The 13,851-nt window shown below is 34.8% G+C and overlaps 1 protein-coding gene across 3 annotated transcripts in view; it reads left to right on the forward strand.

Moving 5' to 3' along the window:
* LOC133516212 (chymotrypsin-C-like) overlaps positions 1 to 13,325 on the forward strand; it is a 28,330-nt gene extending 15,005 nt beyond the window's left edge. For all 3 annotated transcript variants that reach the window (XM_061849022.1, XM_061849020.1, XM_061849021.1), the window contains exons 2-6: positions 304 to 430; positions 7,123 to 7,232; positions 8,201 to 8,359; positions 9,371 to 9,488; positions 13,119 to 13,325. In XM_061849022.1, coding sequence (XP_061705006.1) covers positions 358 to 430; positions 7,123 to 7,232; positions 8,201 to 8,359; positions 9,371 to 9,488; positions 13,119 to 13,312 — 654 coding nt within the window. In that variant the 5' untranslated portion in view covers positions 304 to 357 and the 3' untranslated portion in view covers positions 13,313 to 13,325. The remainder of the gene's footprint in view (positions 1 to 303; positions 431 to 7,122; positions 7,233 to 8,200; positions 8,360 to 9,370; positions 9,489 to 13,118) is intronic.
* The last annotated feature ends 526 nt before the right edge of the window (positions 13,326 to 13,851 follow it).

Here is a 13,851-nt window from a genome sequence, read left to right on the forward strand (position 1 = left end):
ACTTTACGGGGAAAAGTAACCGTAGGTGTAAATCTTCCACAATTATTTTTCCTTGTCATTTTATGAAAAAAAAAAACAAAAGATAAAAATGTTGTTTGATATACGTGTACAAAAGTCATTTGCACTTGTTCTTAGTTTTTCACTCTTATTTATTGATGTTCGCGATAAACCACTAGGGGCATTGCTAACTTGCATCAATTAGGAGAAGACAGGATGTTGTTTAGTACCTACCTAAACAAATAACTGAAATTTATAAAATTCATAATATAGGCTTAGTTTTAAAGTATTCTTTATTATTTTCAGAAACCAGCTGACAAAATAGACTCTGTGTATCCATGGATAGCTGCTGTGTTTATAATGAATCCAGACAACAAACAATTTGAATACATTTGCGATGGCATTCTACTCTCCGAACGTGTTGTTCTTACTAGTAAGTTAAATAAATTATGGAAGTAATAATTGGTAATTTTAAATGTGACGTTCCACGGGTAAAGGGACCTTATGGCGGTCGGCGCTTACGCTGTTATTAACGACGCTCCAATACTAATGAGGTGCTACACGATAAGAGCGCCAACCGCCATAAACTGACTTTGCCCGTGGAAAGTCACAGATTGTACTTAACATATCAAATAAAAAAAAGAAATACATTTTGAAGCGCATTTTGTCCTTCTTGACAATAATAACCCGGAAATGTATAAGTTACTTGTAGTAAGTTTTACTTATAAAAATTACACTGAAATGGAAAGTATGGAAATATTTCAAGAGTTTAAAATATTGCTATATTTACATATATTAGCTGTTGCTATTGTTGATTATTTCACATTCCTACTTTAGGCCTTTTGGGTAATCAAACTCTAAACAATTAATATTTACTGTATGTTTGCAAGCAGGGCCGACTGAGTTAAACTTAAACAGTACGCCACCAGGAGTAACTTTAGATATTCCCCAGGGAGAAATGTGAGAGCCTAAGTTAATTAATTTTATAGTTTTGTTATAAGAGAACAAGTAATAAAATTAAAGCTAGGCGTAAAACGGACGGTAGCTGAGGATTTGATTGATCGGGGGAATAATTAAGTTTTGTGTTTTACTCATTTTATGGAGCGTAAAACATGTTTTACTACGGTTTATGTTTATGGCGCAGTTAGTACGAGCTGCTACGTAATAATAAAATATTACCTCTCAATAGTATTAATCACTACACAATTTTGCTTGTTTTACAGCAAGTAGTAGCAATACGAACTGTATATTTTAAGAATTTATGATTAGTATGGCTACTAGTAGATATGACAAAGCCAGCCTGTATTACAACGAAGGATTGAACATTTTACAGGAGTAATTGTTTAATTATTTAAACTTTTATTACACGATATAAAATTGTACAAATGGCGTATTTAATACCTAAAGACATTCTCTACCAGTCAACCAGTGGGTCAAACAGAAACTAGAATTATCGTGTAATTATGGCTAGTTTTTGCCAGGTACATTCAATTGGATCAATATACCTACTTAGTGCAAAAGAACGTTGTATAACGACTTTGATAAAATTGTTTTATTGTAGTTGTTGTTGTCCTAGAGCACCCCAGAGGTGCAAATGGCCTTCACAAGCTCCTGCCACGCCTTCCTATCTTCAGCTCGCCTTCTGGCCTCGCTCCAACTCAGCCTGACCGCTCGTAGCTCTCTTAGGATGGACCGTTGCCAATAGTGTACAGGACGCCCAGAGCCACGGCTTCCGTCCGGCGGTTTCCAAGCGAAAGCTATGGTAGCGTTATTCGTACGCGAATTCGTATTATCGAAAGCGAACGCAGCCTTCGCCTTCTGTATCCTGTTGTCGATGTCTTCATCCGCTCCACCTTTGCAGGATAGCACGCTTACATTGGTACACAAACTTTGACACTAAGTCTAGGTTCTCACCCCCCAGCGACAGCGGACGGCGGATCCGTTATATTGATAGATAAAAATAATAATTATTTATTTCTTCTTCTTCTTCCTCGCGTTGTTCTGGAATTTTGCCACGGCTCATAGGAGTCTGGGGTCCGCTTGGCAAATAATCCCTAGAATTGACGTAGGCACGTTTTTACGAAACCAACTGCCTCTGACCTTCCAACCCAGAGGGTAAACTAGGCCTTATTGGGAATAGTCCGGTCGCCTCACGATGTTTTCCTTCACCGAAAAGCGACTGGTGAGTATCAAATGACATAAGTCACGAAAAACTCATTGGTACGAGCCGGAGTTTGAACCTGCGACCTCCGGATTGCAAGTCGCTCGCTCTTACCTTATTTAATTTTTTTATTCCATACAGAAAAATAATACTTACATGGAGTTAAGTATTAGGTGTTCATAGTAATGCGCATAGCAGTGCGTGTACAGAAATTGCAGAGCTCCGCCTAGTACCAGGTCTGTATCGCTGGAGACCAGGAGGACAATTCATACTTACATTGTGACACATGGTGACACCAAAATGATATCTACATAAATGAGTCAGTCTGACGTGCAGTTCGATAGTAATTATCCGTACATGTATGGCGCGAGCAATTCAATTCAATTCAATTCAAATATACTTTATTCATGTAGGCCTAGCAACAAGCACTTATGAATAGTAAGACAGTATTACATATAATTATCTTAATCTAATTATCAGATGCACGGGCGACTGAGATCATTTACCTTTTCATTTTGATGTCACCATGTCAGTTTCAATAATTTGGGTGTTTTATTGTAATTTGATGTTTCCTGTGTAATGAAATGACACAATAATTATGTCTGACGACTAATATCATCGTTAGATTTTTTTCTATATCTCATTTATTTAATGATATTATTAAGCACTTTTTCGTTATAATCCTTATTTTTTATGATTTCTAATCTAATAAACACATATTTTTAATACTAATAATTTACAAATATAAACGGAAAATCAGGTGGTATAAGAATAATCTCTACATTTATAGGAAAACAGGGGTGGTCTGGGCGCAAACTCATAGGTATATTTCTTGCTCACTTATTGTTAGGTATTTGGTAATTGTTAGGTTGCCAATTGGTTGGCAAAGTAAATATAGGTGACTATAGAATAAGGATGTAATTTTCGTGACCCAAATGTTTAAATAGCAAAGAGTAAAAGCGTTGGTAAATAAGCTGCTTAGAATTGCCTTGAAGTAAAATATGACGCTCGGTACTTGACATATGAAAAAATCTGTCTCTGGCTTGCGGTTGAATGAAAAAATCTGTATTTTATTTTAATAAAATTCGGCTGTGGTTAATGTTGGTGCAATTTTACATTTGAATAAATAAGTTATTACGTGAGATGTTGTATATATTTTCTTTTCATCTGTATTGAGAAGTTTCCGGGACCAAATAGCTGAATCTGAACGTGAATCTATCGGAATCGTAACAAAAAACGCACCCACTAACTAATAACTATCGCCTCCGATTACCACACGGGCGGGGCGTTCTACGGAGCTGCTTAGTTAGTATAAAGCCAGTGAATATTATTTACGGCTAGCGTGTTGACTTAAACCTTATTAGTTACGTGTATAATTTTGATTAATTGTATTGTATATTAAAAAAAACTAAGAATCTAGTTTAATATTTGGGTATCTAGCAGGTATAGCTGCACTGTGCTAATTTTATATTCGTAGGCTTAATTATCATTGTTAATGAAAAACAGATAAGCCACAACATGAAATGTTCGCAGTCCATCAGAATATTCTCTGATCTCATTAGGTGAAGTGCATGTTGATGTTTACCATGTCTGCAATCAGCTCGTAAGCGAGTGCATCTATTATGTTTACGATTCGGAAAAGCGTCATAAACGTCCGTAAATAATACAAAAAAAATCATTCAATCTTTAAATATTCAAGCCCTAGAAAGTCAAACATTTATAACTTGTAAACACATTGATTCTAGCGCACATAGATTTTATGTATCAAAAGCGAGAAGAAGTTACGAATGGCCTCCGCGGCTGATTATGGAAATGGGATGAAATTAGGATTTTATCGCGCTTTCACTCCATGCGCTGCGTGTGAGTGTTTATAAGAAATTAAAGGGTACTTTCAGAAGCATTTTTTTGTGTCACATAATATGTTATTTCCATATTTTTTGATGCTCGTTAGGAGAAAGTATTCTGTTAACCGCATTCGTTCCAAACATTATTATTCGCTTATAAATTGAACAAAACTTTGGTAGCTTCTAAGTAATGACGTTCAAATTTTATTAATATTAAAATTCCAATGACGAATGCGGGACTTGACATACGATTACAAAAGCCTGTAATTAATTGTAACTTCATTCACTAGCGTTTTCTCTTTAAAATTCGGAATTATATAATATTGTCATAATATGTATATTATGTATTGAAATAGTTATTAATTCACACGACCAGGAGGGCTATTCGAACTTTATAATCGTGCTATATAATGATCTGTTTGCTATTAAAAGTGATATTTCTTCAATGAGAAACGTCACTGGCAGATCTTATCATTAAAATAACTATTTGCTTGAATACTAAATAGTCTTCGCGGTTCTATTCAATCGCCAAGCAGCCAAATTACTTATTAGTCAAAAATTAATATACTGAAATATAAATAGCGACTAAAATGAAGTTAAATTATTTTTTAACAAAATTACTGCCTTCGGTGGGACTTGAACTCATGGCCTCTTGATGAGTTAAATTTTCACCCAAGGCAGTAATTTTTTCCACTTTTAAAGGGTCTAGCAGGCTAAGCGAACTAGAGGTGCCCCCAACGACGGATTTGGTCATTCTTTCAGGTGGTGTACTGGCAAGTCCTAAGAACACTCTATGCTTAATATCAGTCCTCGATCTTATTTTGTTTTCGAGTTATTCAGGATAATGTAAAATAATCAGCGTATCATTGAAAGTGGCATATTTTGTAAACTGTTTAAGTTAGATAAACGAAACAAAATGATATTTGACAATAATAAAATAGGCTACAAAATACACATTTTTAACCCACGTCATGTACTTATACTTCATTGTGTAAAAAAACATTTTATTTTTCTTCAGATTTATTTTTTTACTTTTCGCGGAGGTACACCTCCAGTGGAATATGCATGGATAGCCACTAGTACCCGCTACATACACATATAAAAATATTTGCGTAAATCTTCGTGCGTCATGTCAAAAAAAAATCGAATAAGTAGTTAGGAGCATATGTAAACAAAGTACTAGTGCAGGGTGTAACCTTTCATAAGTTAGTATGTAGGTGTGTAACCTTTTCTTATAAACCTATTTATAATGCATCGACGATGACATGTCAACGTTGATAACATTTGACACATATTCTAGCTGCATATGTTTTATTTACATTTTGTGTTAGAAAATGGATAACACTAAGAGTAAGTCTTGTGAAAAAACATTAAAAAATATTGATGGGATTCTAATTTCAAATCGTTCCTCTGAATCATACACAAAATTATCATCATCGGATAAATTATAATCGGAAGCGTTGGAGGTTGCAGACGAAGAGCCAGCATCGCCAAGTCCTGTGCTGCTACACGTAGACGTTGATGCTACTACTTTATGTTTATACACCAAAAGTCGACACTTACCACACAAAATATCATTGATATAAATTAGCTTATTTGTGCATTTGCTATATAAATCAGCCTCTTGACCAGTTTTTATGCATTTTTTCTTCCCATCAATATTTTTTAATGTTTTTTCACAAGACTTACACTTAGTGTTATCCATTTCCTAACACAAAATTTTAATAAAACATGCAGCTAGAATATGTGTCAAATGTTATCAACGTTGACATGTCATCGTCGATGCATTATAAATAGGTTTATAAGAAAAGGTTACAAACCTACATACTAACTTATCTACACCCTGCACTAGTACTTTGTTTACATATGCTCCTATTTATTCGTTTTTTTTTTTGACATGACGCACGAAGATTTACGCAAATATTTTTATATGGGTATGTAGCGGGTACTAGTGGCTATCCATGCATATTTTTTCTGGAGGTTTATACACCAAAAGTCGACACTTACCACACAAAATATCATTGATATAAATTAGCTTATTTGTGCATTTGCTATATAAATCAGCCTCTTGACCAGTTTTTATGCATTTTTTCTTCCCATCAATATTTTTTAATGTTTTTTCACAAGACTTACACTTAGTGTTATCCATTTCCTAACACAAAATTTTAATAAAACATGCAGCTAGAATATGTGTCAAATGTTATCAACGTTGACATGTCATCGTCGATGCATTATAAATAGGTTTATAAGAAAAGGTTACAAACCTACATACTAACTTATCTACACCCTGCACTAGTACTTTGTTTACATATGCTCCTATTTATTCGTTTTTTTTTTTGACATGACGCACGAAGATTTACGCAAATATTTTTATATGGGTATGTAGCGGGTACTAGTGGCTATCCATGCATATTTTTTCTGGAGGTTTACCTCCGCGAAAAGTAAAAAAATAAATCTGAAGAAAAATAAAATGTTTTTATACACAATGAAGTATAAGTACATGACGTGGGTTAAAAATGTGTATTTTGTAGCCTATTTTATTATTGTCAAATATAATTTTGTTTTGTTAATCTAACTTGAACAGTTTACAAAATATGCCACTTTCAATGATACGCTGATTATTTTACATTATCCTGAATAACTCGAAAACAAAAGAAGATCGAGGACTGATATTAAGCATAGAGTGTTCTTAGGACTTGCCAGTACACCACCTGAAAGAATGACCAAATCCGTCGTTGGGGGCACCTCTACTTCGCTTAACCTGCTAGACCCTTTATTCTAAGCTTAATAGCATCTTTCGCAGACGTTTCTGCTTGTTAAAAATTAATTTAGTATGGTTAGCACATCGTTACTGGTGAATTTCCAATATGACTTGGAACTCCGCCTCCGGTAGCCGTCTAAGAAGTATAATGTTCTTACGGTAGATGTCGCTAGGGTCCCCTAGACCCATATGATGGGAAAATTTTCTGCCTATGGGTCAAGTCTTGGTTGCTCAGATGGCAGAGCGCTGGAGTATCTATCCAGAGGACGTGAGTTCAAGTCTCACCCAAGGCAGTAATTTTTCCACTTTTAAATTTAAAATGAAGTATATGTAATTAGGTTTTTTTATTCACTTTTCAGCTGCCCGGTGTGTCATCAAAGCTAATGTGACAGTGGATGCCGACAACATTCTAATCATCATGGGCAAGAGATCCTTGCAGTCCATGGGAGTTAATGAAAAAGTTTTAAGGGTACCTATTACTTTTTTCCATTTTTATTTCTGAAGAGTATAATTATAATGATACTAATGATGTTTATGTGACTGGTACATTATGAAAGGTTTTAAAATCGAGAGAGAGTGGGTTTATGTAACGAACGAAGTGAGTCTGCCTGCGCCTTATTAGCAAAGGCACAATATTTATCAAGAATAGCACTGAAATATGTATGAAGTGACTGTTTATTGTCATTGTCATTATCTATTAGAGCCTTTGCGAGCTGTCTTGCGACACCCATAGTCACGCCATTTTGAAAAAAAGTGTAAAATGTAATCCTAAGAAATCTAAGCATATAATTTTATTGTAAATGCTGCTCAAAAACTCTAGAGAATCGATAAAAAATGCAACCCGTCGAGCAGCAGGGCAAACGGTGTAGGTACGATACGAAAGCCTATTTTCTCAGGCTGCAATGGAGACGTTTCACTCGCTTTCGCTCGCTCAGTCAATAATTATGTAGGCTTGTAGTATGAAGACATATTATTATATAATGACTTATGACTATAATTATTAACTTACTATACTTACTTTCAAATCGTATTCTGATTGTGGTTGAGGAATATTACGATACGATATCGTGTCGTGAATCAATCAATGCACATCATCGATTTCTACGTCACGGCGCCGCATCGTGACATGAAGTCGTATAGTGCCACGACACGACGTCGTCGTGTCTCGATACGACGTCGCAAACGTGACACGACGTCGCATCTTGCTACGATACGACATCGTATCGTATAATTGCTTGTTGGCCCTTACCCAGAGCCAAAAAAAATGTTTATCTTACGCCACCTGACATTATGTGAAGTTCCTCTTTTGCTTTAGGTGTAGATGTAGGTATATGATATTTATTTCAGTTCTTTTTCGAACAGTTGTCTATATTATATTAAGCTAATCTAAATAAGATTAGCTTCGAAATGCATTTGAAACGTAAGTATGACTTTCAGGTAAAATCCATCAAGATCCACGACAACTTCGTTTCAACCAGAGAAATGGTTGATAATGACTTGGTGATCGCCGTGCTGGCCGAACCCGTAGCGTACAACGTTGACATACAGCCCGCTCCTTTGGGGCTAGATGATAAATCAGCTCCGCTTGCAACAGCCGTGAGTTTTTATAACACGAGTATTTAATATAACAACGTGTCGCTATTATTAACAATGGTCACATCACACCCAAACGCGCTGCTTCGCTTGCACGTCATTCGGAAAATTGTGGCATCCGACAAAATTGTGTATATAAAATAAAATAAAATATAATTTGGGGAATATATTGTTTCTCACGTTAGATTTATCAAGGTTCACGAGTATAAGTATGTACTGTACAGCGCCGATTCCCTTAGTGTTTTTGTACTATTGGGAGTATTGACATGACAGTCGATCACGATGAAAGTATTATTTTTTTAGATGAAGTTAAATACATTTGTAACTTCATAGTAAATTGCAGGAAATTTGTTTACAAGTCATTAATCCAGTTGAGCTTATAATGCTTTCAAGAATGAAGGTAACTGGATTTATTGATTTCTAATTAAGCTTTTTTCTCATATGAAATAAGTAAATCTAAATATTAATCTGTAATAAAAAGGTACCTGATACTAACATTGATGCTATGAATACTCAGAGTTGTTCTTGATAACTAAATCGCATGGTAATCGTGCCAATTATAATTAACAAATATTTGTATTATTAAATTATCAAACATACTAAAAACATAAAAACTCACTGTAAACATGACCAAGTTACACAACATGTAGTACTAAATCGAATTTACTCATTATTTGGTTCTTGGTTCGTTAGGTCAGTAGGTATGTTTATTTCCCTGATACACAGAAATATGGATTGCCGTAATCATGATGGGTTTTCGTCAAAAATATGCCTATTCAATTTAATTATTCTTGTGCAATTATTTTATTTCCAAATTCAACATTTTTTTCAATATCCCTTACTGTTGGTATGCACGCTGGGACAACGTCGTTATTGCGTGATCATGTCAGTTGTGAAAATAGATAGGTATATAAGGCTATGCTTACAGATTGTAATCAATGTGCGAGTTCATATATTATTTGTTACAAGAGGTAGGTCATGTGTGTAAGTAATGGACGTTTCACTTTTTTACAGACGACAGGCTGGCATGCAAGTGGTCCTTTGCAACCGCTATACTTGAAACTACAGTCTACGGAAAAAAGTAGGATGGACGTCAACTGCAATAAACTGTTTTGTGCAACTCTGGGTGATAGTAAGTTTTTTTTATTTACCGGGAAGCCATCAACGACTCGAAAATTAAATCTTTCTAATATATTAAATGTCACGTTTTTTAAGAAGACGATTGCTCCACATGTTTTGCTTTATAACGAGGAGCATCTTCAACGAAGATTCTTCGTGGTAAGGCTAGTTGTTTCTGGACAAACACTTGTATCCAGTGGTTTAGGGAGACGTTTCTTAGGCTTCGTGACATTCAGCTGCCGCTACGTGGGTGGAACGGTAGCCACGTAGAAATAGTAAAACACGTAGAAAAATAAAGTTATTACTTCTTGATTGAGATTTTTTACAATACAAATAATTACTTTACTAATCCGCAAACGACGCCCAAATGTTGAAACGAATATACAGAATATTCCGAGTGTATGGGAAAAAAACCTTTACGACTTTGTGGGGGTGATTTATGTTGTATACACTCATAGTAGAGGAGATATAGCCTTTGGGGTCATAATAATTCCCACAAAGACGGGGTTAGATTTTTTTAGGTCTTTGTGGGTATCTTTTTGACATACTAAAAATCTAAAAAAATATACCTATGCAAAATACGTTTTTTTGACCGCCAAAACTTTCAACTTTGAAAAATTAAAATAAATATTAAAAATCGTGCGTGGTATCAAATTACAGGAAATTACACGCTAAAAAACGTTATGGCATTGATTTTGTAAAATAATAAAATAAAAAACAAAATAGTGACAAAAATCCGGAATAATTTTTCAATGTAGGAAATATTTTTATATTTATTGATAACTATTAATTTTACACATTAATATTCGTTTTATAAAAGAAAAGCACGTTTCATTATTAAATATCTTTAACTATATTAATATAGCTAATATAGAAAATAGGTTGCGTATTAATATAAAAGGTTATTGACCGCACCTCAAAGGAAACATAAAAAAAAAACGAATTTACCATAGAGGTAGTTGCAGAGCGCAGTAAGGTCGTAAGTACTGTACTCGAATGGAGGGAAAAAATTACTATAGAACGTATAGAAATATCTGATGCTAGAAAATCTAGAGATGCCAAGGATTTATAACATTACTTAAGTTTTTGGAAGTCCATTTGATTCACACTGTGTAGAGCTACACAATATTTCCACTGGGTTAGTCGATAGCCAACACAAAGTAACAGCAGATGAAGCTAAGTCTATTGGACTCGATATTCCATCCAAACTGACTGAAAAAGCTTTCAACAATGTTACCCTGGGTAAAAAGGAACAGGCTGTCACAATGAAGATTTAAAAAAAAGGTCTTGTTATTCACGGAGCTATTAAGCACATTGATTTAGGATTACTCACTCAGAGAATGCTGGTATCTATAGGGAGCGTGCATGAACTGTAGGAGGCAGCACATGAGCCGTCAGATTTTTGGCGCGAGGCGTAAATGTGACGTTTATTGTTCAGATGTAGCCCACAAGATGGCAGAACCTACTATGCACAAGAAAACACGTGACGTGTAAAATGTACATGTTTATTGTTCCGATTCAGGCCACAAGATGGGAGACCCTCCAACGCGCACGGTCCCTATATCTGTTAATCCTGATCTTCAAAATTTAAAAGATAATTTCAATTATGAATTATGTGTGCTGCCTCCGTCTCTATTTGATACAGAAACTCAGTTAATGAGAAAATGTGACAAATCTACATTGGCTTGAACTTTAGATAGCATAGGAACTATAAATGACGATTCACCTGATGAAACATCTTATGTTCTTGATGGAGGTGCATTGCTACACAAGTTACCATGGCCAAGAACTGGAACATTTGGGGATGTGTTAGAACTGTATCATATTGCCAAGCAATATAAAGATAAAGTTGTGACAGTTGTGTTTGATAGTTATACCACCTCCAGTACAAAGGATGTAGAGCATCAGATATGCACAAAACAATCATCAGTAGCAGTGAATTTTAATGTAAGCTCCCCACTTAGCAAAGGACCTTTTCTTTCTATGTAATAGTCAAAACAAACAGTGCTTTATAACCATGCTTGGCACACACTTGGAAGCAAATGGTCATTCCGTGATTCATGCTAGAGACGATACTGACACTGTTCTTGTAAAAACAGCACTGACCTTGGCGGAAGAAAAGCATGTAACAGTTGTTGCTGATGGTGATGACACCGACATTCTTGTACTTTTGATTTATCATAATACACGAGATATTTCTTTGCAGTTAACTTTGTCCAGTGATAAAAACGTGATATTAAATCGATGCAACGTGCACTTCGTGTAAACGGATGCAAAATAATTCTCTTTTCACATGATTTAACTGGATGCGATACCACAAGCTCCTTATTTGCTAAAAGTAAATATCAGCAGCATATCGTCATTTTTGTAAATGGGAAGATTTTAGCATTTGCGCTACTCTATTTGGATCAGAAAATGCAAACAGAGCGGGACTCATAGATATTGGATCCAAGGCGTTGGTATCATTATACGGTGGAAATCCAAAGACAGAGACTTTGAATCTATTGCGTTATAACCTCTACGTGAAAAAAATCACTACGCCCACTACGGCCAAAGCAGAATTTAATATTGCAAGATTGCCATCTACAGAAGATGCTGCTGTCCATCATCTTCTCCACGTACATTTACAATGTCTTTATTGGAAAACTATGGACACCAATATCCCGTAGAGCAGGGTTGGAAAAAAAGTAGAAAACCAACTCCAGCCCATAACATGCCAATTGAGCCCTGCACTAGAGTTTTTATTAAATATACTATGTTTTAACTGTTCTGGTAGCGATTGCACCAATAGTGTAAAAAAGAAACTGATTTAGAAGAAACCGAAGATTACTAGATTTAGATTTTTATATTTCATTTGTATTTTGATATTATATTTATAGAAATGTATATTTCATTTGTGTTACGAAATACAATCCGCTTATCTAAAATAATGATTTTGAATACTGCATTTTTTTCTTCCACCTATTTATAATTTCTTTATATTTTCAAAAAATTAAGGCTTTTTTCTCCACGTCTTCATGCATTCTGCCACAGCATGGGAGCCTGGGGTCCGCTTGACAACTGATCCCAAGATTTGGCATAGGCACTATTTTTTACGAAAGCGACTGCCATCTGACCTTTCAACCAAGGTGGCCTTAAACTAAGCCTTGTGGGAAGTAGTAACACCATGTAATTTCCTGTGATTTGATACTACGCACGATTTTTAATACTGTACGAAAATGTTCAAAGTTAAAAGTTTTGGCGGTCAAAAAAACGCATTTTGCATTGGTGTATTTTTTTAGATTTTTAGTATGTCAAAAAGATACCCACAAACAACTAAAAAAAACAATCCCCGTTTTTGTGGGAATTAGTATGACCTACCCCATACAAATTTTCACACGTCTCCTGTACTATCACTGCAGTTTTCTATATAGACATTATGTAACTAGACTTAGGTCTATTTGACTATGAAACTATAAAAATGACCTGCATACAAACATCTATGTAAGGGAGTTTCTCTGTAATTGACTGTATCTAAGTATTAGTTATTTATCAACCCCTTAACGTTTGTCATAAAAATATTTTGTTTAAAGAACTTTAATAGCTGTCAATAGAGTTGAATAAGTCAATAAGTTGTGTTGACATTTTATTTACAAAATTCCAGGTGAAACCACATGTCCCAGCTATGGAGGTTTGTTAATAGAACGCCAGGACTATGACCAATGGAGGCTGAAGGGGATAGCCAGTGGCAGCCCCACAAACACCGGCGTATGCTTCAATAAACATCTTACGTTTACTAAAATAGAAAACTATCTTGATTGGATTAAGGAAAGTATACAAAAAATGTCTAGCAAATAAATTTAAAATGTTATTGAATGTGGTTTTATTAAAAAAAAATTTTTTTCCAGATATGAATCAATATTTAGTAATAAAATAAAACATTTAAAAAAACTTTGTAACAATCTTTGTCAACAATCTCTTTCTTGTCATTAGGTAAATTAAATCGGTACATTAAATTTGAGGTAGATCAATGTAAGTCTGTGGCCATGCTTAAGCACGAAATAATTTTCATCTGCTTTAAACCCATACCACTGACTTACCATGTAATGATCATGTTACATAATATAATAAAACATAATAAAATAAATAAATTAAACCATATAATTCGTGAGTTGAGTGGTCATTGAATAAGTCTAAATATTTTTTCATTTAAATACGAACTCCACTAACACACGTTACATATTGTTCCAAGCATGTTCCAAGTTCAAAAACCCATTTGCTCGACTTATCGGGTTCGAATGCTTACCCCTCGATATGATTTTGTAGGGATCTCAATATGCGTGTTATCAAAATCTCGAAAGAGTTTTCGAGATTAAAATCGTAGGCAAGAAAATTTC

Source organism: Cydia pomonella, chromosome 3 (genome assembly GCF_033807575.1).
Source record: "Cydia pomonella isolate Wapato2018A chromosome 3, ilCydPomo1, whole genome shotgun sequence".
In the NCBI taxonomy this organism is placed as follows: Eukaryota; Metazoa; Arthropoda; class Insecta; order Lepidoptera; family Tortricidae; genus Cydia; species Cydia pomonella.